Source organism: Oncorhynchus kisutch, linkage group LG5 (assembly GCF_002021735.2).
Source record: "Oncorhynchus kisutch isolate 150728-3 linkage group LG5, Okis_V2, whole genome shotgun sequence".
Taxonomy (NCBI): domain Eukaryota; kingdom Metazoa; phylum Chordata; class Actinopteri; order Salmoniformes; family Salmonidae; genus Oncorhynchus; species Oncorhynchus kisutch.
This window is the reverse complement of record NC_034178.2, coordinates 46411363-46438035: the sequence shown is the minus strand read 5'-3', so window position 1 is coordinate 46438035 and position 26673 is coordinate 46411363. Positions and strand designations below refer to the sequence as shown.

Sequence of the window (26673 nt, the reverse complement as noted above, 5' to 3'; positions counted from 1 at the left end):
CCTGTTCTCTAGTCCCCTAGTCCCCTGTTCTCCAGTCCCCTGGTCCCCTATTCTCTAGTCCCCTTGTCCCCTGTTCTCTAGTCCCCTTGTCCCCTGTTCTCTAGTCCCCTAGTCCCCTGTTCTCTAGTCCCCCAGTCCCCTGTTCTCTAGTCCCATAGTCCCCTGTTGTCTAGTCCTCTAGTCCCCTGTTCTCTAGTACCCTAGTTCCCTGTTTTCCAGTCTCCTAGTCCCCTGTTCTCTAGTCCCCTAGTTCCCTGTTCTTGAGTCCCTCAGTCCCCTGTTCTCTGGTCCCCTAGTCCCCTGTTCTCTAGTCCCCTAATACCTTGTTCTCTAGTCCCATAGTCCTCTGTTGTCTAGTCCCCTAGTCCCCTGTTCTCTAGTCCCCTAGTCCCCTGTTCTCTAGTCCCCTAGTCCCCTGGTCTCTAGTCCCCTAGTCCCCTGTTCTCTAGTCTCCTAGTCCCCTATTTTTTTGTCCCCTAGTCCCCTATTCTCTAGTCCCCTAGTCCCCTGTTTTCCAGTCTCCTAGTCCCCTGTTCTCTAGTCCCCTAGTTCCCTGTTCTTGAGTCCCTCAGTCCCCTGTTCTCTGGTCCCCTAGTCCCCTGTTATCTAGTCCCCTAATACCTTCTTCTCTAGTCCCCTAGTCCTCTGTTGTCTAGTCCCCTAGTCCCCTGTTCTCTAGTCCCCTAGTCCCCTGTTCTCTAGTCCCCTAGTCCCCTGGTCTCTAGTCCCCTAGTCCCCTGTTCTCTAGTCCCCTAGTCCCCTGTGCTCTAGTCCCCTAGTCCCCTGTTCTCTAGTCCCTGAGTCCCCTGTTCTCCAGTCCCCTGTTCTCTAGTCCCATAGTCCCCTGTTCTCCAGTCCGCCAGTCCCCTGTTCTCTAGTCCCCTAATCCCTTGTTCTCTAGTCCCCTAGTCCTCTGTTGTCTAGTCCCCTAGTCCCCTGTTCTCTAGTCCCCTAGTCCCCTGTTCTCTAGTCCCCTAGTCCCCTGGTCTCTAGTCCCCTAGTCCCTTGTTCTCTAGTCCCCTAGTCCCCTGTTCTCCAGTCCCCTGGTCCCCTATTCTCTAGTCCCCTTGTCCCCTGTTCTCTAGTCCCCTAGTCCCATGTTCTCTAGTCCCCTAGTCCCCTGTTCTTTAGTCCCCCAGTCCCCTGTTCTCTGGTCCCCCAGTCCCCTGTTCTCTAGTCCCCCAGTCCCCTGTTCTCTAGTCCCCTGTGCTCTAGTACCATAGTCCCCTGTTCTCTAGTCCCCCAGTCCCCTGTTCTCTAGTCCCATAGTCCCCTGTTGTCTAGTCCTCTAGTCCCCTGTTCTCTAGTCCCCTAGTTCCCTGTTTTCCAGTCTCCTAGTCCCCTGTTCTCTAGTCCCCTAGTTCCCTGTTCTTGAGTCCCTCAGTCCCCTGTTCTCTGGTCCCCTAGTCCCCTGTTCTCTAGTCCCCTAATACCTTGTTCTCTAGTCCCCTAGTCCTCTGTTGTCTAGTCCCCTAGTCCCCTGTTCTCTAGTCCCCTAGTCCCCTGTTCTCTAGTCCCCTAGTCCCCTGGTCTCTAGTCCCCTAGTCCCCTGTTCTCTAGTCCCCTGGTCCCCTATTCTCTAGTCCCCTTGTCCCCTGTTCTCTAGTCCCCTTGTCCCCTGTTCTCTAGTCCCCTAGTCCCCTGTTCTCTAGTCCCCCAGTCCCCTGTTCTCTAGTCCCCTGTGCTCTAGTACCATAGTCCCCTGTTCTCTAGTCCCCCAGTCCCCTGTTCTCTAGTCCCATAGTCCCCTGTTGTCTAGTCCTCTAGTCCCCTGTTCTCTAGTACCCTAGTTCCCTGTTTTCCAGTCTCCTAGTCCCCTGTTCTCTAGTCCCCTAGTTCCCTGTTCTTGAGTCCCTCAGTCCCCTGTTCTCTGGTCCCCTAGTCCCCTGTTCTCTAGTCCCCTAATACCTTGTTCTCTAGTCCCATAGTCCTCTGTTGTCTAGTCCCCTAGTCCCCTGTTCTCTAGTCCCCTAGTCCCCTGTTCTCTAGTCCCCTAGTCCCCTGGTCTCTAGTCCCCTAGTCCCCTGTTCTCTAGTCTCCTAGTCCCCTATTTTTTTGTCCCCTAGTCCCCTATTCTCTAGTCCCCTAGTCCCCTGTTTTCCAGTCTCCTAGTCCACTGTTCTCTAGTCCCCTAGTTCCCTGTTCTTGAGTCCCTCAGTCCCCTGTTCTCTGGTCCCCTAGTCCCCTGTTATCTAGTCCCCTAATACCTTCTTCTCTAGTCCCCTAGTCCTCTGTTGTCTAGTCCCCTAGTCCCCTGTTCTCTAGTCCCCTAGTCCCCTGTTCTCTAGTCCCCTAGTCCCCTGGTCTCTAGTCCCCTAGTCCCCTGTTCTCTAGTCCCCTAGTCCCCTGTGCTCTAGTCCCCTAGTCCCCTGTTCTCTAGTCCCTGAGTCCCCTGTTCTCCAGTCCCCTGTTCTCTAGTCCCATAGTCCCCTGTTCTCCAGTCCGCCAGTCCCCTGTTCTCTAGTCCCCTAATCCCTTGTTCTCTAGTCCCCTAGTCCTCTGTTGTCTAGTCCCCTAGTCCCCTGTTCTCTAGTCCCCTAGTCCCCTGTTCTCTAGTCCCCTAGTCCCCTGGTCTCTAGTCCCCTAGTCCCTTGTTCTCTAGTCCCCTAGTCCCCTGTTCTCCAGTCCCCTGGTCCCCTATTCTCTAGTCCCCTTGTCCCCTGTTCTCTAGTCCCCTAGTCCCATGTTCTCTAGTCCCCTAGTCCCCTGTTCTTTAGTCCCCCAGTCCCCTGTTCTCTGGTCCCCCAGTCCCCTGTTCTCTAGTCCCCCAGTCCCCTGTTCTCTAGTCCCCTGTGCTCTAGTACCATAGTCCCCTGTTCTCTAGTCCCCCAGTCCCCTGTTCTCTAGTCCCATAGTCCCCTGTTGTCTAGTCCTCTAGTCCCCTGTTCTCTAGTCCCCTAGTTCCCTGTTTTCCAGTCTCCTAGTCCCCTGTTCTCTAGTCCCCTAGTTCCCTGTTCTTGAGTCCCTCAGTCCCCTGTTCTCTGGTCCCCTAGTCCCCTGTTCTCTAGTCCCCTAATACCTTGTTCTCTAGTCCCCTAGTCCTCTGTTGTCTAGTCCCCTAGTCCCCTGTTCTCTAGTCCCCTAGTCCCCTGTTCTCTAGTCCCCTAGTCCCCTGGTCTCTAGTCCCCTAGTCCCATGTTCTCTAGTCCCCTAGTCCCCTGTTCTTTAGTCCCCCAGTCCCCTGTTCTCTGGTCCCCCAGTCCCCTGTTCTCTAGTCCCCCAGTCCCCTGTTCTCTAGTCCCCTGTGCTCTAGTACCATAGTCCCCTGTTCTCTAGTCCCCCAGTCCCCTGTTCTCTAGTCCCATAGTCCCCTGTTGTCTAGTCCTCTAGTCCCCTGTTCTCTAGTCCCCTAGTTCCCTGTTTTCCAGTCTCCTAGTCCCCTGTTCTCTAGTCCCCTAGTTCCCTGTTCTTGAGTCCCTCAGTCCCCTGTTCTCTGGTCCCCTAGTCCCCTGTTCTCTAGTCCCCTAATACCTTGTTCTCTAGTCCCCTAGTCCTCTGTTGTCTAGTCCCCTAGTCCCCTGTTCTCTAGTCCCCTAGTCCCCTGTTCTCTAGTCCCCTAGTCCCCTGGTCTCTAGTCCCCTAGTCCCCTGTTCTCTAGTCCCCTAGTCCCCTGTGCTCTAGTCCCCTAGTCCCCTGTTCTCTAGTCCCTGAGTCCCCTGTTCTCCAGTCCCCTGTTCTCTAGTCCCGTAGTCCCCTGTTCTCCAGTCCGCCAGTCCCCTGTTCTCCAGTCCCCTAGTCCCCTGTTCTCTAGTCCCCTGTTCTCCAGTCCTCTAGTCCCATGTTCTATAGTCCCCTAGTCCCCTGTTCTCTAGTCCCCTAGTCCCCTGTTCTCTAGTCCCCTAGTCTCTAGTCCCCTAGTCCCCTGTTCTCTAGTCCCCTAGTCCCCTGTTCTTTAGTCCCCCAGTCCCCTGTTCTCTGGTCCCCCAGTCCCCTGTTCTCTAGTCCCCCAGTCCCCTGTTCTCTAGTCCCCTGTGCTCTAGTACCATAGTCCCGTGTTCTTTAGTCCCCCAGTCCCCTGTTCTCTGGTCCCCCAGTCCCCTGTTCTCTAGTCCCCTAATCCCTTGTTCTCTAGTCCCCTAGTCCTCTGTTGTCTAGTCCCCTAGTCCCCTGTTCTCTAGTCCCCTAGTCCCCTGTTCTTTAGTCCCCCAGTCCCCTGTTCTTGAGTCCCTCAGTCCCCTGTTCTCTAGTCCCCTAGTCCCCTGTTCTCCAGTCCCCTGGTCCCCTATTCTCTAGTCCCCTTGTCCCCTGTTCTCTAGTCCCCTTGTCCCCTGTTCTCTAGTCCCCTTGTCCCCTGTTCTCTAGTCCCCCAGTCCCCTGTTCTCTAGTCCCCTGTGCTCTAGTACCATAGTCCCCTGTTCTCTAGTCCCCCAGTCCCCTGTTCTCTAGTCCCATAGTCCCCTGTTGTCTAGTCCTCTAGTCCCCTGTTCTCTAGTCCCCTAGTTCCCTGTTTTCCAGTCTCCTAGTCCCCTGTTCTCTAGTCCCCTAGTTCCCTGTTCTTGAGTCCCTCAGTCCCCTGTTCTCTGGTCCTCTAGTCCCCTGTTCTCTAGTCCCCTAATACCTTGTTCTCTAGTCCCCTAGTCCTCTGTTGTCTAGTCCCCTAGTCCCCTGTTCTCTAGTCCCCTAGTCCCCTGTTCTCTAGTCCCCTAGTCCCCTGGTCTCTAGTCCCCTAGTCCCCTGTTCTCTAGTCTCCTAGTCCCCTATTTTTTTGTCCCCTAGTCCCCTATTCTCTAGTCCCCTAGTCCCCTGTTTTCCAGTCTCCTAGTCCCCTGTTCTCTAGTCCCCTAGTTCCCTGTTCTTGAGTCCCTCAGTCCCCTGTTCTCTGGTCCCCTAGTCCCCTGTTATCTAGTCCCCTAATACCTTGTTCTCTAGTCCCCTAGTCCTCTGTTGTCTAGTCCCCTAGTCCCCTGTTCTCTAGTCCCCTAGTCCCCTGTTCTCTAGTCCCCTAGTCCCCTGGTCTCTAGTCCCCTAGTCCCCTGTTCTCTAGTCCCCTAGTCCCCTGTGCTCTAGTCCCCTAGTCCCCTGTTCTCTAGTCCCTGAGTCCCCTGTTCTCCAGTCCCCTGTTCTCTAGTCCCATAGTCCCCTGTTCTCCAGTCCGCCAGTCCCCTGTTCTCTAGTCCCCTAATCCCTTGTTCTCTAGTCCCCTAGTCCTCTGTTGTCTAGTCCCCTAGTCCCCTGTTCTCTAGTCCCCTAGTCCCCTGTTCTCTAGTCCCCTAGTCCCCTGGTCTCTAGTCCCCTAGTCCCTTGTTCTCTAGTCCCCTAGTCCCCTGTTCTCCAGTCCCCTGGTCCCCTATTCTCTAGTCCCCTTGTCCCCTGTTCTCTAGTCCCCTAGTCCCATGTTCTCTAGTCCCCTAGTCCCCTGTTCTTTAGTCCCCCAGTCCCCTGTTCTCTGGTCCCCCAGTCCCCTGTTCTCTAGTCCCCCAGTCCCCTGTTCTCTAGTCCCCTGTGCTCTAGTACCATAGTCCCCTGTTCTCTAGTCCCCCAGTCCCCTGTTCTCTAGTCCCATAGTCCCCTGTTGTCTAGTCCTCTAGTCCCCTGTTCTCTAGTCCCCTAGTTCCCTGTTTTCCAGTCTCCTAGTCCCCTGTTCTCTAGTCCCCTAGTTCCCTGTTCTTGAGTCCCTCAGTCCACTGTTCTCTGGTCCCCCAGTCCCCTGTTCTCTAGTCCCCCAGTCCCCTGTTCTCTAGTCCCCTGTGCTCTAGTACCATAGTCCCGTGTTCTTTAGTCCCCCAGTCCCCTGTTCTCTGGTCCCCCAGTCCCCTGTTCTCTAGTCCCCTAATCCCTTGTTCTCTAGTCCCCTAGTCCTCTGTTGTCTAGTCCCCTAGTCCCCTGTTCTCTAGTCCCCTAGTCCCCTGTTCTTTAGTCCCCCAGTCCCCTGTTCTTGAGTCCCTCAGTCCCCTGTTCTCTAGTCCCCTAGTCCCCTGTTCTCCAGTCCCCTGGTCCCCTATTCTCTAGTCCCCTTGTCCCCTGTTCTCTAGTCCCCTTGTCCCCTGTTCTCTAGTCCCCTTGTCCCCTGTTCTCTAGTCCCCCAGTCCCCTGTTCTCTAGTCCCCTGTGCTCTAGTACCATAGTCCCCTGTTCTCTAGTCCCCCAGTCCCCTGTTCTCTAGTCCCATAGTCCCCTGTTGTCTAGTCCTCTAGTCCCCTGTTCTCTAGTCCCCTAGTTCCCTGTTTTCCAGTCTCCTAGTCCCCTGTTCTCTAGTCCCCTAGTTCCCTGTTCTTGAGTCCCTCAGTCCCCTGTTCTCTGGTCCTCTAGTCCCCTGTTCTCTAGTCCCCTAATACCTTGTTCTCTAGTCCCCTAGTCCTCTGTTGTCTAGTCCCCTAGTCCCCTGTTCTCTAGTCCCCTAGTCCCCTGTTCTCTAGTCCCCTAGTCCCCTGGTCTCTAGTCCCCTAGTCCCCTGTTCTCTAGTCTCCTAGTCCCCTATTTTTTTGTCCCCTAGTCCCCTATTCTCTAGTCCCCTAGTCCCCTGTTTTCCAGTCTCCTAGTCCCCTGTTCTCTAGTCCCCTAGTTCCCTGTTCTTGAGTCCCTCAGTCCCCTGTTCTCTGGTCCCCTAGTCCCCTGTTATCTAGTCCCCTAATACCTTGTTCTCTAGTCCCCTAGTCCTCTGTTGTCTAGTCCCCTAGTCCCCTGTTCTCTAGTCCCCTAGTCCCCTGTTCTCTAGTCCCCTAGTCCCCTGGTCTCTAGTCCCCTAGTCCCCTGTTCTCTAGTCCCCTAGTCCCCTGTGCTCTAGTCCCCTAGTCCCCTGTTCTCTAGTCCCTGAGTCCCCTGTTCTCCAGTCCCCTGTTCTCTAGTCCCATAGTCCCCTGTTCTCCAGTCCGCCAGTCCCCTGTTCTCTAGTCCCCTAATCCCTTGTTCTCTAGTCCCCTAGTCCTCTGTTGTCTAGTCCCCTAGTCCCCTGTTCTCTAGTCCCCTAGTCCCCTGTTCTCTAGTCCCCTAGTCCCCTGGTCTCTAGTCCCCTAGTCCCTTGTTCTCTAGTCCCCTAGTCCCCTGTTCTCCAGTCCCCTGGTCCCCTATTCTCTAGTCCCCTTGTCCCCTGTTCTCTAGTCCCCTAGTCCCATGTTCTCTAGTCCCCTAGTCCCCTGTTCTTTAGTCCCCCAGTCCCCTGTTCTCTGGTCCCCCAGTCCCCTGTTCTCTAGTCCCCCAGTCCCCTGTTCTCTAGTCCCCTGTGCTCTAGTACCATAGTCCCCTGTTCTCTAGTCCCCCAGTCCCCTGTTCTCTAGTCCCATAGTCCCCTGTTGTCTAGTCCTCTAGTCCCCTGTTCTCTAGTCCCCTAGTTCCCTGTTTTCCAGTCTCCTAGTCCCCTGTTCTCTAGTCCCCTAGTTCCCTGTTCTTGAGTCCCTCAGTCCACTGTTCTCTGGTCCCCTAGTCCCCTGTTCTCTAGTCCCCTAATACCTTGTTCTCTAGTCCCCTAGTCCTCTGTTGTCTAGTCCCCTAGTCCCCTGTTCTCTAGTCCCCTAGTCCCCTGTTCTCTAGTCCCTGAGTCCCCTGTTCTCCAGTCCCCTGTTCTCTAGTCCCGTAGTCCCCTGTTCTCCAGTCCGCCAGTCCCCTGTTCTCCAGTCCCCTAGTCCCCTGTTCTCTAGTCCCCTGTTCTCCAGTCCTCTAGTCCCATGTTCTATAGTCCCCTAGTCCCCTGTTCTCTAGTCCCCTAGTCCCCTGTTCTCTAGTCCCCTAGTCTCTAGTCCCCTAGTCCCCTGTTCTACAGTCCCCTAGTCCCCTTGTCTCTAGTCCCTTCATCTCTAGTCCCCTAGTCCCATGTTCTCTAGTCCCCTAGTCCCCTGTTCTCCAGTCCCCTAGTCCCCTGTTCTCTAGTCCCCTAGTTCCCTGTTCTCCAGTCCCCCAGTACCCTGTTCTCTAGTCCCTAGTCCCCTGTTCCCTAGTTCCCCAGTCCCATGTTCTCTAGTCCGCTAGTCCCATGTTCTCTAGTCCCCTAGTTCCCTGTTATTTAGTCCCTCAGTCCCCTGTTCTCTGGTCCCCTAGTCCCCTGTTCTCTAGTCCCCTAATCCCTTGTTCTCTAGTCCCCTAGTCCTCTGTTGTCTAGTCCTCTAGTCCCCTGTTCTCTAGTCCCCTAGTCCCCTGGTCTCTAGTCCCCTAGTCCCCTGTTCTCTAGTCCCCTAGTCCCCTGTTCTCCAGTCCCCTGGTCCCCTATTCTCTAGTCCCCTTGTCCCCTGTTCTCTAGTCCCATAGTCTCATGTTCTCTAGTGCCCTAGTCCCCTGTTCTCCAGTCCCCCAGTCCCCTGTTCTCTGGTCCCCCAGTCCCCTGTTATCTAGTCCCCTAGTCCCCTGTGCTCTAGTACCATAGTCCCCTGTTCTCTAGTCCCCCAGTCCCCTGTTCTCTAGTCCCCTAGTTCCCTGTTTTCCAGTCCCCTAGTCCCCTGTTCTCTAGTCCCTAGTCCCCTGTTCTCTAGTCCCCCAGTCCCATGTTCTCTAGTCCCATGATCTCTAGACCCCTAATCCCCTGTTCTTTAGTCCCCTATTCCCTTGTTCTCTAGTCCCCTAGTCCTCTGTTGTCTAGTCCCCTAGTCCCCTGTTCTCTAGTCCCCTAGTCCCCTGTTCTCTAGTCCCCTAGTCCCCTGGTCTCTAGTCCCCTAATCCCCTGTTCTCCAGTCTCCTAGTCCCATGTCCTCTAGTCCCCTAGTCCCATGTTCTCTAGTCCCCTAGTCCCCTGTTCTTTAGTCCCCCAGTCCCCTGTTCTCTACTCCCCCAGTCCCCCGTTCTCTAGTCCCCCAGTCTCCTGTTCTATACTCCCCCAGTCCCCTGGGTTCTCTAGTCCCCCAGTCCCCTGTTCTCTAGTCCCCCAGTCCCCTGTTCTCTAGTCCCCTAGTCCCCTGTGCTCTAGTCTCCTAGTCCCCTGTTCTCTAGTCCCCCAGTCCCCTGTTCTCTAGTCCTCTAGCCCCCTGTACTTTTGTCCCCTAGTCCCCTGTTCTCTAGTCCCCTAGCCCCCTGTACTTTAGTCCCCAAGGCCCCCAAAACACCTGTACTTTAGTCCCCTAGATCCCAAGCTCCCTGTACTTCAATCCCCTAGCTCCCAAACCACCTGTACTTTAATCCCCTAGCCCCCAAGCTCCCTGTACTTTAATCCCCTAGCCCCCAAGCTCCCTGTACTTTAGTCCCCTAGCCCCCAAGCTCCCTGTACGTTAGTCCCCTAACCCCCAAGCTCCCTGTACTTTAGTCCCCTAACCCCCAAGCTCCCTGTACTTTAATCCCCTAGCCCCCAAGCTCCCTGTACTTTAATCCCCTAGCCCCCAAGCTCCCTGTTCTTTAATCACCTAGCCCCCAAGCTCCCTGTACTTTAGTCCCCTAGCCCCCAAGCTCCCTGTACTTTAGTCCCCTAGCCCCCAAGCTCCCTGTAATTTAGTCCCCTAGCCCCCAAGCCACCTGTACTTTAGTCCCCTAGCCCCCAAGCTCCCTGTACTTTAGTCCCCTAGCCCCCAAGCTCCCTGTAATTTAGTCCCCTAGCCCCCAAGCCACCTGTACTTTAGTCCCTTAGCCCCCAAGCTCCCTGTACTTTAGTCCCCTAGCCCCCAAGCTTCCTGTACTTTTGTCCCCTAGCCCCCAAGCTCCCTGTACTTTAGTCCCCTAGCCCCCAATCTCCCTGTACTTTAGTCCCCTAGCCCCCAAGCTCCCTGTACTTTAGTCCCTTAGCCATCCAGCCCCCTCTACTCTGCTTTGTCCCCACAGCCCGCCAGAGCACAATTGCATAATATTAACTCCTTTCTGGGAAGTGCCAATGAAATGGTGTCAAACAGAGAGACGGTAATGTAAGCTAAGCAGGGCTGCCCCAAGGGGAAAAGTGGAGCAGAGGAATCGTAGACACAGTTCTCACTTGACACCTGCTCCAGCAGTCCAGTCAATCATTGACATATTGGTCAGGTTATGATGTAGTGCATAGATAGATGTGTGGAATACTTAGATGGATGCCTGGATGAATGTGGATTGATGGATGCCTGGATGAATGTGTGGATGGTGGATGCATGGGTGGATGGTGGATGCATGGGTGGATGGTGGATGCATGGGTGGATGGATGGATAGTGCCTTACTGCCTTACTTCTGAGTTGAAGCGGATCTGGCAGACATTGCAGGAGATGATGGGTCGTTTGGTCTTCATCATGGGGGGGCCAAAGGTGTGGTTCATCACTGCCTTCTGTACCGGGTCCATCTGGAGGGGGAGGGGGCAGAGAGCAGGTTATAAGGTAAGTACTCTGAGTAGGGGAGCAGATAGACATAGGTCATTGTGCCATGGTGGTGGTAGCAGATTTAATGAAACGCTTTGAAAAAGGCCCCTACAGTGGGAGGGAGGTAGTGAAGGGGAGCAGGGAGAGAGAGGGAGAGAGGAGAGAGGAGAGAGGAGAGAGAGAGAGAGAGAGAGTTAGAGAAGGGAAGAGAGCTCTGATTGATGACGACAGGAGAGTGTTTCTTTTCATCAGCAGCTGCCAGAGCTGTCTGTGCCTTGGGTCTTGGGTGCTGTTCAAATGCTTTTTTGATAGTGGGGTTAGAGGGCCCTGATTACAGACTCCATCCAACAGTATAGCAGGAGGATCAAGGAAACTGTATGGCTAAGAAGTTCAAATGGTCTCCTATAGAGAGAAATAGTAATGGGGTCTTTTTGTAGGTACTAACTCTGTCATTGTTCGTTCGACAAAGCCTATGAGGAAAATTAATGGCGTTTTTGTAGGGTTTTAGGATAAACGCCCAGTACATCACTGGGGCCGGACAGTCCAGTACATCACTGGGGCCGGACAGTCCAGTACATCACTGGGGCCGGACAGTCCAGTACATCACTGGGGCCGGACAGTCCAGTACATCACTGGGGCCGGACAGTCCAGTACATCACTGAAGCCGGACAGTCCAGTACATCACTTGGGCCGGACAGTCCAGTACATCACTGGGGCCGGACAGTCCAGTACATCACTGAAGCCGGACAGTCCAGTACATCACTGGGGCCGGACAGTCCAGTACATCACTGAAGCCGGACAGTCCAGTACATCACTGGGGCCGGACAGCCCAGTACATCACTGGGGCCGGACAGTCCAGTACATCACTGGGGCCGGACAGCCCAGTACATCACTGGGGCCGGACAGCCCAGTACATCACTGTGATAGGTGTGGTAGGAAGGCCCGGAAAATTGTTAAAGACTCCAACCACACAAGCCATAGACTATTCTCTCTGCTTCCGCACGGCAAGTGGTACCGGTGCATCAAGTTTGGCACCAACAGGCTCTTGAACAGTTTCTATCCCGAAGCAATACGACTGATAAATAGCTAACAAAATAGCTACACAGACTGTCTGAGTTAACCTTGTATCTTTATTGACCTTTTTTATTTATTTTTGCACTGCCTCTCACACACACTCCCTTCATCATCTGCTCACTCACACATAATATGCACAATCAAGAGTCGGCTTTCTATTCCGCAACAAAGCCTCCTTCACTCAAGCCGCCAAGCTTACCCTAGTAAAACTGACTATCCTACCGATCCTCGACTTCGGCGATGTCATCTACAAAATGGCTTCCAACACTCTACTCAGCAAACTGGATGCAGTCTATCACAGTGCCATCCGTTTTGTCACTAAAGCACCTTATACTACCCACCACTGCGACTTGTATGCTCTAGTCGGCTGGCCCTCGCTACATATTCGTCGCCAGACCCACTGGCTCCAGGTCATCTACAAGTCTATGCTAGGTAAAGCTCCGCCTTATCTCAGCTCACTGGTCACGATGGCAACACCCATCCGTAGCACGCGCTCCAGCAGGTGTATCTCACTGATCATCCCTAAAGCCAACACCTCATTTGGCCGCCTTTCGTTCCAGTACTCTGCTGCCTGTGACTGGAACGAATTGCAAAAATCGCTGAAGTTGGAGACTTTTATCTCCCTCACCAACTTCAAACATCAGCTATCTGAGCAGCTAACCGATCGCTGCAGCTGTACATAGTCTATTGGTAAATAGCCCACCCTTTTCACCTACCTCATCCCCGTACTGTTTCTATTTATTTACTTTTCTGCTCTTCTGCACACCAATATCTCTACCTGTACATGACCATCTGATCTTTTATCACTCCAGTGTTAATCTGCAAAATTGTAATTATTTGCCTACCTCCTCATGCCTTTTGCACACATTGTATATAGACCCCCCCTTCGTTTTCTACTGTGTTATTGACTTGTTAATTGTTTACTCCATGTGTAACTCTTTGTTGTATGCTCACACTGCTATGCTTTATCTTGGCCAGGTCGCAGTTGCAAATGAGAACTTGTTCTCAACTAGCCTACCTGGTTAAATAAAGGTGAAATAAAATAAATAAATAAAATAAAATCCATTTATACTGACGCTACACACACACACTCCCTTCATCATCTGCTCACTCACACATAATATGCACATCCATTTATACTGACGCTACACACACACACTCCCTTCATCATCTGCTCACTCACACATAATATGCACATCCATTTATACTGACGCTACACACACACACTCCCTTCATCATCTGCTCACTCACACATAATATGCACATCCATTTATACTGACGCTACACACACACACTCCCTTCATCATCTGCTCACTCACACATAATATGCACATCCATTTATACTGACGCTACACACACACACACTCCCTTCATCATCTGCTCACTCACACATAATATGCACATCCATTTATACTGACGCTACACACACACACACTCCCTTCATCATCTGCTCACTCACACATAATATGCACATCCATTTATACTGATGCTACACACACTCCCTTCATCATCTGCTCACTCACACATAATATGCACATCCATTTATACTGACGCTACACACACACACTCCCTTCATCATCTGCTCACTCACACATAATATGCACATCCATTTATACTGACGCTACACACACACACTCCCTTCATCATCTGCTCACTCACACATAATATGCACATCCATTTATACTGACGCTACACACACACACTCAAATCAAATCAAATGTATTTATATAGCCCTTCTTACATCAGCTGATATCTCAAAGTGCTGTACAGAAACTCAGCCTAAAACCCCAAACAGCAAGCAATGCAGGTGTAGAAGCACGGTGGCTAGGAAAAACTACCTAGAAAGGTCAAAACCTAGGAAGAAACCTAGAGAGGAACCAGGCTATAAGGGGTGGCCAGTCCTCTTCTGGCTGTGCCGGGTGGAGATTATAACAGAACATGGCCAAGATGTTCAAATGTTCATAAATGACCAGCAGGGTCAAATAATAATAAGCACAGTAGTTGTCGAGGGTGCAACAAGTCAGCACCTCACCTCACTCCCACTCACATACAAGCTGCTGCTACTCTGTTTATTTTATATCCTGTTGCCTAGTCCCCTTACCCCTATACATATCTACCTCCATCATATCTACCTCCATCCATCACACAGTATCCCTGTACATTGTAAATATGGTATTGGAACTGACCCTGTATATAGTATGCTTACTTACTTATTGTGTTCTGCATATTTCTTCTTATTTCTCGTGTTTCCTTTCCTAGTAATACATTATTATTTATTATTACATTGTTGGGTTTTGAGTTTGCAAGAAAGGCATTTCCCTGTACTTCTGCATGTGACATTAAAACTCAAAACTGTATGAACAAATCACCTGAACACTGAGGACTCCCCTTAGAATTGGAACAGACCACGATAGTAGACAACTAGAATCTGATGTGAGCAACATGTTCTTAGACTAATATAGAAGGCTTTTACAGTATGTGGAGCATTTTGAAATACTTCACAGCTCTTTAGAAAGACATGTTGACCATGTGGATCTGACTCAAGCCAACCCAGACGTCTGATGTTTACAGTGGTGAACAAAATAGCCCCAAACAGGATTTGTGAGCGTTGTGAGGGTTCTGACCACTCTTCTCTGTATCCACAACCCAGGCTGGGTGTTTCTCCACTCTGCAGCCAAAAGGACTGAGGTTTTATTCAGTTTCTAATCACTGACTGCTACTGTAAACTTGTACTGCAAAATGAGAGGCTAGTTTCACTTTCAACTTCCAAACACCAGGCAAAAGGTGTAATTATTCTCCCATATGTAAGTGGTTGAAAACAGTTCCTGTCTATATTTATACTCCTCTTCCTTAACCTGGAGTTCTGTTTGTTCCCCTCGTCACTCTCTCGCTCTCCCTCTCTCTCCTGATATGTTATACAGATATTTAAACCCTGAGACCACACCTACCACTTCCCACCCACTCTTCACTCTCTTTTTCTCTCTCCCTCCCCCTCTCTCAGTTTTACAATATAAAAGGTTGTTGCCCTAGAATACAGATGTCTGACTCCAAATTAATTTGTCTGTACTCACCGTTCTCTCACTCTCTATATGTCAACAACAAGGAGTTTGATCTGTGAAGATGTGTGTGTGTGTGTGTGTGTGTGTGTGTGTGTGTGTGTGTGTGTGTGTGTGTGTATGTTTACGTGCATGCAGGTGTGTGTGTGCGCAAACAAGACGGCAAGTCATTGTCCTCACCTATTCAAGTCCTACTGTCAATTTTGGTTAGCCATCTGGACTACTCTTTGTGTTTTGTAACATCTCTCTCTCCCTCTCTTTGTCCAGCTGTTGTGAACAGGCTGATTGATCTCTCTCTTTCCACCCCGCCATTTCTCTATCCACCCGGCTCTACGTTCTGTCTGCCGTTATGACCTCACACATCAAGTCACTCTTTTACATCCCTTCTTTCATTCCCTCCTCTCTTCATACCTCCACCCATACTGTACACCATATGGGGCTGGTAGAGAAATCATGATCTACTCCACTCTGCACTCTCCATAGACGAGGGCAGCACTCGATCCATTGGATAGTATGATATCTGAGCGTAATATATGGTGCAAGCAAACTCTTTATAAGTGAATCATGGAGCATTCAGTCTAGCAGCCAGGCTCACAGAGCATCCGGAACTTGCTCCCTCACTGCACTGCCTGTTTGTTGTTCTTATTATACATGGTCTCAATGACAGGTCCTCATGAGAATAGCACTAATTATCTGACAACAACTGGGAAACTCTGGACCTGGAAGCCAATTCCACTGCATTTATTCATTGTTCCTCTCTAATTAGGGACTGAATTAGACCTGGAACCCAGTTCCACTGCATTTATTCATCTAATCAGGGACTGAATTAGACCTGGAACCCAGTTCCACTGCATTTATTCATCTAATCAGGGACTGAATTAGACCTGGAACCCAGTTCCACTGCATTTATTCATCTAATCAGGGACTGAATTAGTCCTGGAAGCCAGTTCCACTGCATGTAGTCATTGTTCCCCTCTAATCAGGGACTGAATTAGACCTGGAACCCAGTTCCACTGCATTTATTCATCTAATCAGGGACTGAATTAGACCTGGAACCCAGTTCCACTGCATTTATTCATCTAATCAGGGACTGAATTAGTCCTGGAAGCCAGTTCCACTGCATGTAGTCATTGTTCCCCTCTAATCAGGGACTGAATTAGACCTGGAACCCAGTTCCACTGCATTTATTCATCTAATCAGGGACTGAATTAGACCTGGAACCCAGTTCCACTGCATTTATTCATCTAATCAGGGACTGAATTAGTCCTGGAAGCCAGTTCCACTGCATGTAGTCATTGTTCCCCTCTAATCAGGGACTGAATTAGACCTGGAACCCAGTTCCACTGCATTTATTCATCTAATCAGGGACTGAATTAGACCTGGAACCCAGTTCCACTGCATTTATTCATCTAATCAGGGACTGAATTAGACCTGGAACCCAGTTCCACTGCATGTAGTCATTGTTCCCCTCTAATCAGGGACTGAATTAGACCTGGAACCCAGTTCCACTGCATTTATTCATCTAATCAGGGACTGAATTAGACCTGGAACCCAGTTCCACTGCATTTATTCATCTAATCAGGGACTGAATTAGTCCTGGAAGCCAGTTCCACTGCATGTAGTCATTGTTCCCCTCTAATCAGGGACTGAATTAGACCTGGAACCCAGTTCCACTGCATTTATTCATCTAATCAGGGACTGAATTAGACCTGGAACCCAGTTCCACTGCATTTATTCATCTAATCAGGGACTGAATTAGACCTGGAACCCAGTTCCACTGCATTTATTCATCTAATCAGGGACTGAATTAGTCCTGGAAGCCAGTTCCACTGCATGTAGTCATTGTTCCCCTCTAATCAGGGACTGAATTAGACCTGGAACACCAGGTATGTGCAATTCATTATCAGGTAAAACAGGAAACCATCATGCTTCGGACCTCGTAGGGTAAGAGTTGCGTATCCTTGCTCTAGTGGCTCTCTCAACCTCATAAATTACTCATCAGTGCTCTGTGAGCACCTTCTATAGGTTATCAGGGTTAATAAAATCAGCAAAAAAGAAATGTCTTCTCAATGTCAACTGCGTTTATTTTCAGCAAACTTAACTTAAATATTTGTATGAACATAACAAGATTCAACAACTGAGACATAAACTGAACAAGTGTCCTCAGACATGTGACTAACAGAAATGGAATAATGTGTCCCTGAACAAAGGCAGGGTCAAAATCAAAAGTAACAATCAGTATCTGGTGTGGCCACCAGCTGCATCAAGTACTGCAGTGCATCTCCTCCTCATGGACTGCACCAGATTTGCCAGTTCTTGCTGTAAGATGTTACCCCACACTTCAACCAAGGCACCTGCAAGTTCTGGGACATTTCTGGGGAGAATGGCCCTAGCCCTCACCCTCCGATCCAACAGGTCCCAGACGTGCTCAATGGGATTGAGATCCGGGCTCTTCTCTGGCCATGGCAGAACACTGACATTCCTGTCTTGCAGAAAATCACGCACAGAGCGAGCAGTATGGCTGGTGGCATTGTCATGCTGGAGAGTCATGTCAGGATGAGCCTGCAGGAAGGGTACCACATGAGGGAGGAGGATTTCTTCCCTGTAAAGCACAGCATTGAGATTGCCTGCAATGACAACAAGCTCAGTCTGATGATGCTGTGACACACCGCCCCAGACCATGATGGACCCTCCACCTCCAAATCGATCCCGCTCCAGAGTACAGGCCTCGGTGTAACACTCCTTCCTTCGACAATAAACGTGAATCTGACCATCACACCTGGTGAGACAAAACCGCAACTCGTCAATGAAGAGCACTTTTTGCCAGACCTGTCCGGTCCAGCGACGGTGGGTTTCTGCCCATAGGTGACGTTGTTGCCTGTGATGTCTTTTGAGGACCTGTCTTACAACAGGCCTACAAGCCCTCAATTCAGCCTCTCTCAGACTTTTGCGGACAGTCTGAGCACTGGTGGAGGGATTGTGCGTTTCTGGTGTAACTCAGGCAATTGTTGTTGCCATCCTGTACCTGTCACGCAGGTGTGATGTTTGGATGTACCGATCCTGTGCAGGTGTTGTTATACGTGGTCTGCCACTGCGAGGACGATCAGCTGTCCATCCTGTCTCCCTGTAGCGCTGTCTTAGGCATCTCACAGTACGGATTTTGCAATTTATTGCCCTGGCCACATCTGCAGTCCTCATGCCTCCTTGCAGCATGCCTAAGGCACATTCACACAGATGAGCAGGGACCCTGGGCATCTTTCCTTTGGTCTTTTTCAGAGTCAGTAGAAAGGCCACTTTAGTGTTCTAAGTTTTCATAACTTTGACCTTAATTGCCTACCGTCTGTAAGCTGTTAGTGTCTTAATGACCATTCCACAGGTGCATGTTCATTAATTGTTTATGGGTCATTGAACAAGCATGGGAAACAGTGTTTAAACCCTTTACAATGAAGATCTGTGAAGTTATTTGGATTTTTACGAATTATCTTTGAATGACAGGGTCCTGAAAAAGAGGCATTTCTTTTTTTTGCTGAGTTTATGTTCTGTCATAGGCTCACTGGCTGTAATAACCACTCAGGCAGAGTGGCCATAATATAAGTGCCCTTGCTGACAGAGCCTCTGTATGTTTTAATTGAACTGGAGAGGTTTGAGTGAAAGTGAATGAATGGTCCTAGCAACTAGGACCATGTAAAGATGAACGTGTGTGTGTGTGTGTGTGTGTGTGTGTGTGTGTGTGTGTGTGTGTGTGTGTGTGTGTGTGTGTGTGTGTGTGTGTGTGTGTGTGTGTGTGTGTGTGTGTGTGTGTGTGTGTGTGTGTGTGTGAGAGAGGGTCTGCTACATATGTGTGTAACAGGGTTGGTTATAATTCCACTTGGCACTGCAGAAATGTGAATTTAATGTTTATTTATTTTAACTGGTTGGTTTAAGTCAGATGTCAATAAGGGGTAATGTCATTGGCTATCCTTGCAGAGAGGGGAAGATTGCTTGCAGAAAGTTCTAAAATGGCAACTGAAGAGGAATATTGGGACAGGGACACAGAAAGGTGGATTTCTGAGGAGGAATGGAGGTGGAAAAAGAGAAAGAAGAGGTTGAAGAAAGCAGAGGGTAGAGCTGAATCTGAGGAAGATGGCAATAAAAATGGAGATTGAGTGTCGAAAAAGATTGGTGTCAAGTGCAAACAGAGACCAAGTTCTGAATGAGGGTGAATTAAGTGAGTTGGAAGGTGTGGTGAAGAGCTCGGAGCCTGAGCCTGGCATCGATGGATATGATAAAGAAGAATCTGGTCCAGTATGGACCATGGCTGCATGTCACTGCTACACATGATTTCAAGATGTCGACCGGCAAGTTCGGCATGTTGGCAGCACTTTTACTTTATGTGTTTGTTTTAAATGTTACTGGAAATAATTGCATCTGCTCAGCAACTACTCGGTCATGCAAACACTTTTGATGGCATCCAGCACTTCGGATTTGGAAGAAATGTTATATACCAAACTTTCATAGCACCTTGGCAGAAACCAAAACGATCATCGAAATCCAGTCTGAAATTGCAAATTAATGGTGGAGATCTTATAATAACTCTATGCCTTCTCTTATTGGGTGATATCCATCAATGCCCTGGACTTCACTTTATCATGAACTCATCTAACGGCCTATACACCCATGCTCAGCTTGCGATCGGTGGATAAAGAGTAACAGCAAAGATGTGGTATGTTTGGAATGCGCGCAGTGGATTCATCTAAAATGCAGCGATTCCAGCTTTGGGCAAGGGGTCCTGTCGGTGTGCTGTACCCACGGGGTGTGTGAGCATTGAAGGTTTAGTGGAACCAGAGGACTTACCGAGGTTGGAGAGTGCACCGGAGGAGGGGGGTTCCACAGCGGAGCGGAGGCAATCAGAGGTGAGTGTTAGCTAACATGTTTTGTATTGGTAAGTTAGTCTAGTTAGTCTAGCCAGCAATCTAAACTATACCAACTGGGCAGGTGCCCAGGGGACCTGACCTCCAGGGGGCCCCCACTGGTTTTGTTAGTCACTCCCTTAGATATCATTAACATGGAATAAATCTTGGCAAAATGTGTAGAATTGCAGGAAAGTTTGCTTAAAACTGCTAAATGTTATCTACTTTCCGTGGCAAAATTTGTAGAATAGCAGGAAATTCACTTTAAAACATCTCTCCACCGTCAACAGGGTTTTTTGCCCATGAGGTGGGCTGGCCCTGTGTGTATGTGTACATGCATGTGGCGTTTGTGCTTGAGTGTGTGTGTACGTGCCCACCAATTTTTGTCACCGTGCTGACCTTCACGTGAAACCCAACCTGGAAATGAACTGGTTGGGTCCATGTCAAAAAACGCTGATTATGGGGAACGCTGGCTGTGTGTCTTATTAAATTGATTATGGGGAACGCTGGCTGTGCGTCTTATTACACTGATTATGGGGAACGCTGGCTGTGCGTCTTATTACAGTGATTATGGGGAACGCTGGCTGTGCGTCTTATTACACTGATTATGGGGAACGCTGGCTGTGCGTCTTCTTAAATTGATTATGGGGAATGCTGGCTGTGTGCCTTATTAAATTGATTATGGGGAACGCTGGCTGTGCGTCTTATTAAATTGATTATGGGGAACGCTGGCTGTGCGTCTTATTAAATTGATTATGGGGAACGCTGGCTGTGCGTCTTATTCAATTGATTATGGGGAACGCTGGCTGTGCGTCTTATTCAATTGATTATGGGGAACGCTGGCTGTGCGTCTTATTCAATTGATTATGGGGAATGCTGGCTGTGCGTCTTATTCAATTGATTATGGGGAATGCTGGCTGTGCGTCTTATTAAATTGATTAGCCATAAGTCATTGTTGTAAGGTTCTGCTTTTCTTTTCTTAGTCAACCTTGTGTTCTTTTTCTTTGTGTTCTTGAACGTAGCCCTGTTTCTTTGTGTTCTGGAACGTAGCCCTGTCTTTCATTTTTGTTCATTGATTTCACCTGCGTTCGTTTCTCACCTGGTCTCATCAGCTCCCTATTTAGTTCCTTCTGTTTGTATGGTTGTGAGGTATTGTTTGTTTTGACTGCCTACCTGTGTTTGACCATTGCCTGCCTGTGACCATGATTCATACCTTCTGCGAAGGTTTAATAAACATCTGCTGTGCTCTGTGTGTGAATCTCCACCTTTTTTTCCCTGAGTATTCATTACAATTGTATTGCAGTAAAATGCTCGCTGGGGCATTTTGTGAAGATGCAGAACTTTATTCTGCCACAGGGATAGCAAACACTTGTCAGCTTATTATTGAGGATCATTCTATAAAACCACTTAATCAGAATACCTCACCTGTCTACAGTTACAAGACCCCTCAAATTGACTGGCACGTACATCCCAGAGGAATATTATGCAAAACCAAAGCCAATTACAATGAATATTCTCAGACAGCCTGCAACAAGATGGCAGCAGCGGTATAGTTCAGCAATAAGGCCTGAGGTGGTGTGGTGCCAGGAGTGCCTGGATATAGCCATTAGCTGTGGTACATTGGCCATATACCACAAACCCCCGAGGTAGAATAGAGTAATGACTGACATTGCTAAATGATATTAAACAGCTTTTTAATACATATCATAACCAAATGTAGCCTATTAAAAGCTGCATATATAGAGAGAAAGAATACCCCAATGCATTTAAAAACGACACCATTTGGGCCAGTGTTTTACGTGACTAGGTCATGAGATCAGGAAAAACTCCAGGCCCCAGAAAAGACAAGTACGGATTTTGCTACACAGCTTTTGAACCTTGTGTGACCTCTGAGTTGAAGGGGGTCTACATGTGTGTGCGCTGTGTTAGTGTATGTGTCTGCATATGTATGGCGTGCATGCGTGGTATGTGCCTTAACATGCCTGTGTGTGTGTGGAGTTTGTTTACTCACTGTTGAGTAACTGTTGGTGTTGAAGTTGTGGAAGAGGCCCATGCTGTGTTGTGGTGGAGCTGTGTCCATTGGGAACTGCAGGAACTGTTTCATGTCCAGCGGGGGTGGGATCACTGTGGGGGTCCTGAAGAAGGCAGGGACCAACCCTGGACGGTTCATGCTGCCTAGAGAGAGAGGGAGAGAGAGTTTCTAAATAAACCATCTATCTTAACAGTCAGTGGTCTTTTTCTGTTGTTTCTTAATGTAACCGACTACCAGAGTTGGGTAGGTTCCTTTCTAAGTGTAATCTGTCACAGATACTAGTTACCTGTCCAAAATTGTAATCAGTAACGTAACTTTTGGATTACCCAAAATCCGTAACGTAATCTGATTACTTACATTTGGATTACTTTCCCTTTAAGAGGCATTAGAAGGAGACCAAAAAGATCCATCAAATGCATTTGGTGTGTCATCATTGTGGTCTCTGATTTGTGGCCAGAGTCGCTTAGGTGAACTTCATTAAGAAAAAAGAAAGGTGTCATAAATGTATTTTGTTTTATCACAAACATCTTTTCTAAATTTGAAAGTAATCTAATAGGTAATCTAGTTTTTCAAAAGTATCTGAAATCTGATAATATTTGTGTGCACTGCTGTGCTGTAACATCTAATAATGTGCATTGCCATACTGCTAATCCATGAGACTCAGTTTCAGTCCCCCCCACACACACACATACTCACACACACATACAGTGCCAGTCAAAAGTTTGGACACCTACTCATTCAAGGGTTTTTCTTTATTTTTTTACTCTTTTATACATTGTAGAATAATAGTGAGGACATCAAAACTATGAAATAACACATACAGAAACATGTAGTAACCCAAAAAGTTTTAAACAAACCAAAATGTATTTTATAATTGAGATTCTTCAAACTAGCCACCCTTTGCCTTGATGACATCTTTATTCATCTTTGTGGGCTATACTCAGCCTTGTCTCAGGATGGTAAGTTGGTGGTTGAAGATATCCCTCTAGTGGTGTGGGGGCTGTGCTTTGGCAAAGTGGGTGGGGTTATATCCTTCCTGTTTGGCCCTGTCCGGGGGTGTCCTCGGATGGGGCCACAGTGTCTCCTGACCCCTCCTGTCTCAGCCTCCAGTATTTATGCTGCAGTAGTTTATGTGTCGGGGGGCTGGGGTCAGTTTGTTATATCTGGAGTACTTCTCCTGTCCTATTCGGTGTCCTGTGTGAATCTAAGTGTGCGTTCTCTAATTCTCTCCTTCTCTCTTTCTTTCTCTCTCTCGGAGGACCTGAGCCCTAGGACCATGCCCCAGGACTACCTGACATGATGACTCCTTGCTGTCCCCAGTCCACCTGGCCATGCTGCTGTTCCAGTTTCAACTGACCTGAGCCCTAGGACCATGCCCCAGGACTACCTGACATGATGACTCCTTGCTGTCCCCAGTCCACCTGGCCATGCTGCTGCTCCAGTTTCAACTTCCACCTGACTGTGCTGCTGCTCCAGTTTCAACTGTTCTGCCTTATTATTATTCGACCATGCTGGTCATTTATGAACATTTTAACATCTTGGCCATGTTCTGTTATAATCTCCACCCGGCACAGCCAGGAGAGGACTGGCCACCCCACATAGCCTGGTTCCTCTCTAGGTTTCTTCCTAGGTATTGGCCTTTCTAGGGAGTTTTTCCTAGCCACCGTGCTTCTACACCTGCATTGCTTGCTGTTTGTGGTTTTAGGCTGGGTTTCTGTACAGCACTTTGAGATATCAGCTGATGTACGAAGGGCTATATAAATACATTTGATTTGATTTGATTTGATGACGGCTTTGTACGCTATTGATATTCTCTCAACCAGCTGCATGAGGAATGCTTTTCCAACAGTCTTGAAGGAGTTCCCACATATGCTGAGCACTTGTTGGATGCTTTTCCTTCAGTCTGCAGTCCAACTCATCTGAAACCATCTCAATTGGGTTGAGGTCGGGTGATTGTGGAGGCCAGGTCATATGATGCAGCACTCCATCACTCTCCTTCTTGGTCAAATAGCCCTTACACGGGCTGGTGGTGTGTTTGGGGTTATTGTCCTGTTGAGAAACAAATGATAATCCCACTAAACGCAAAAAATGGGATGATGTTTTGCTGCACAATGCTGTGGTATCAATGCTGGTTAAGTGTACCTTGAATTCTAAATAAATCACAGACAGTGTCACCAGCAAAGCACCCCCACACCATAACACCTCTTCCTCCATGCTTCACAGTGGGAACCACACATGCGGAGATCATCCCTTCATCCACTCTGCGTCTCACAGAGACACGGCGATTGGGGCCAAAAATCTCAAATTTGGACTCATCAGACCAAGGACATAATTCCACCAGTCTAATGTCCATTGTTAGTGTTTCTTGGCCCAAGCAAGTCTCTTCTTCTTATTGGTGTCCTTTAGTAGAGGTTTCATTGCAGCAATTTGACCATGAAGGCCTGATTCATGCAGATATTTTCCGCATTGACTGACCATGTCTTAAGGTAATGGTGGACTGTCATTTCTCTTTGCTTATTTGAGCTTTACTTGCCATAATATGGACTTGGTCTTTTACAAAGTAGGTCTATCTTCTGTATACCACCCCTACCTTGTCACAACACAACTGACTGGCTCAAACGCATTAGGATGGAATGATATTCCACAACAAGGCACACCTGTTAATTGAAATGCATTCCAGGTGACTACCTCGTGAAGCTGGTTGAGAGAATGCCTAGTGTGCAAAGCTGTCATCACGGAAAAGGGTGGCTAGTTTAAAGAATCGCAAATATAAATATATTTTCATTTATTTAACACTTTTTTGGTTACTACTTGATTCCATATGTGTCATTTCATAGTTTTGATGTCTTCACTATTATTCTACAATGTAGAAATAAAGAAAAGTTATTGAATGAGTAGGTTGTGTCCAAACTTTTGACTGGTACTGTACACCTACCCCTACAGTACGGTATGTAAATAAGATATTTATGTATTTCATTTTCAATACATTTGCAACATTTCTAAAAACATGTTTTCGCTTTGTCATTATGGGGTATTGTGTGTAGATGGGTTAGAATTGAATCCATGTTGAATTCAGGCTGTAACAAAACAAATGTGGAATAAGTCAAGGGGAATGATTTATCCCCCCTCTCCTCAATCACTAATTTACAGCAGAGAGAGAGAGAGAGAGAGAGAGAGAGAGAGACTAGCTCTACACCTGACAGCCACCTCTCCTCTAATCAACCATTAACTCTGAGCCCAACTCCTCTGGTAGAGAAGAATAAACATAGACCTCCACTCTGCATCATCCATTTCCTCTCCCCTTCTCTTCTCCTGTGCTGTCTCTCTCTCCATCCCTCCCTCCCCTGCGTTCTCTCTGGCGATGAAGCAGTGGTGAAAGCCTGCACTTGAATAGTCTACTGTGACGGGCGGGGAGGTTAAGCTTCTTAAGCCTCACAGCTGGAGCGCTGCAGATATCAGCCTAGCTCCTCGGTATTCCTCCATCTCTCTCTCTCTCTCTCACAGGCTCTTTCTCCCTCACTCTGTGCACTGCTTTCTCTCCCCATTTGACACTCTCTTTTTCTGCCTCTGCTTCTGTAAACTCCCTACCCTCCCTTACTTCGTCACTCTCCTGCTGGCTGTTTGTTCATCTTCCCTCTCTCTGTCTCCATCTCGCTCTCTTTATTGTCTTTCATTGTAGTCTTTTATTCCGGGCGCCAGTGTAAATGTAACTACTTAACAAATTTGCTACATTTGGAAAACCGGTCACAAATCCAAAACATTGTGAGCAGGAGCTATTTTGGTTGTGAGGGAGGAAGTTCCTTTGAATAGGAGAGACTTGAAGAGGATCATCAATGTGCTGTCAGTATTAGAGTTAGAGACAGTGCTCTCTCTCTCTCTCTCACCCCCCTCTCTCGCTCTCTCTCTCTCTGTTTCTCTCTCGCCCTCTCACTCACTTTCTCTCGTTCTCTCGTTCTCTCGTTCTCTCTCTCTCTCTCTCACTCTCTTTATCTGTTTCTCTCTCGTTCTCTCTCACTCTCTCTCTCCCTCTTTCTTTCTCTCCCCAGAAGCCTAAAGGCTGTCACAGCTGAAGCTCAACTGCAATCAGTCTCATCGGTGTGTGGCTGCTGGTCCTGACATGCCTCCAAATCTCTGTAGTGATGGAGAAAAACAGAAAGAAAGATATCCTGAAAAACAATGAAAGAAAGAAAGATTAAGAGAATGAGAGGGAGAGGGAGACAGAGAGAGCGAGAGAGTACCCTAAACTAGTTGTCAACACAATTAGACTTAACCAAATCATGAGAAAAAATATATAATTGCTTGACACATTGGAAAGAATGAACTAAACAACAGAGCAAACTGGAATGGTATTTGGCCCTATACAGAGAGTACACAGTGGCAGAATACCTGACCACTGTGACTGACCCAAAATTAAGGAAAGCTATGTACAGACTCAGTGAGCATAGCCTTGCTATTGTGAGAGGCCACTGTAGGCAGACCTGGCTCTCAAGAGAAGACAGGCTATGTGCACTTCTTATCCTCCTGCCAAATGTATGACCATATTAGAGACACATATTTCCCTCAGATTACACAGACCAACAATGAATTCAAAAACAAATCCAATTTTGATAAACTCCCATATCTAGTGGGTGAAATACCAGTGTGCCATCACAGGAGCAAGATTTGTGATCTGTTGCCACAAGACAAGGGCAACCAGTGAAGAACAAACACCATTGTAAATACTTATTTTACCTTTTGTACTTGAACTATTTGCACATCATTATAACACTGTGCATGGCCATAATATGATATTTGAAATGTCTCTATTCCTTTGAAACTTTTGTGAGTGTAATGTTTACTGTTCAATTTTGAGAGAGAGAGAGAGAGAGAAGCATTGGAGGGGTGGTGGGTGGAAGAGGGAGGTAGTGTTGTTGGGGGGAGGTTGGCTGAGGGTTTAAATATCCTTATAACACGTCAGGAATCCTGCAGCTCACATGATGGTCATAATCACCTCTCCTAAACCGACTTCAGTCAGGACTCGTTTCAAAGCCACCTGTAACTGTGCACTTAACGTTAACACCACAATTCTCACAGTGGGAAGTGGCTGAATGACAGAAATGAAAATGTAGGACAGAAGGAGATGAGGAAGAAAGAGGGGGGCGATGTAAGGAGGAATTACATGATCAAATAAGTGTTGGATGAAATGACTTCCGCTATTAAGAAACTAAAAAACCCTGTTAGAAACTCTGAAACTTTTTTCTGAACTAATTTCTCCTGCTTCTGCACAGTTCTGTCTCTGCATGCATTGGTTGACTACCAGTTTAGGTTACATGGAAGTAATATCTATAGGTCAACGGCAGCTAACCTAGTGGTTAGAGAGACAAGCCAGCAACTGGAGGGTTGCCAGTTTGAAGCCCGGGTCTGGCGAGAGAAATCTGGTGGGAATTGAGCTGGCAACCTGCCATTGTTCTCTTGAGC

The 26673-nt window shown here is 48.4% G+C and overlaps 1 protein-coding gene across 2 annotated transcripts in view; it reads right to left on the bottom strand.

Moving 5' to 3' along the window:
• Positions 1–26673, bottom strand: part of LOC109890231 (zinc finger protein 385A-like) — a 110483-nt gene that overhangs the window by 55740 nt on the left and 28070 nt on the right. For both annotated transcript variants that reach the window (XM_020482215.2, XM_020482217.2), the window contains exons 2-3: positions 21196–21359; positions 10039–10149 (exon numbers count right to left, since the gene is read on the bottom strand). In XM_020482215.2, the coding sequence (XP_020337804.1) occupies positions 10039–10149; positions 21196–21359 (275 nt within the window). The remainder of the gene's footprint in view (positions 1–10038; positions 10150–21195; positions 21360–26673) is intronic.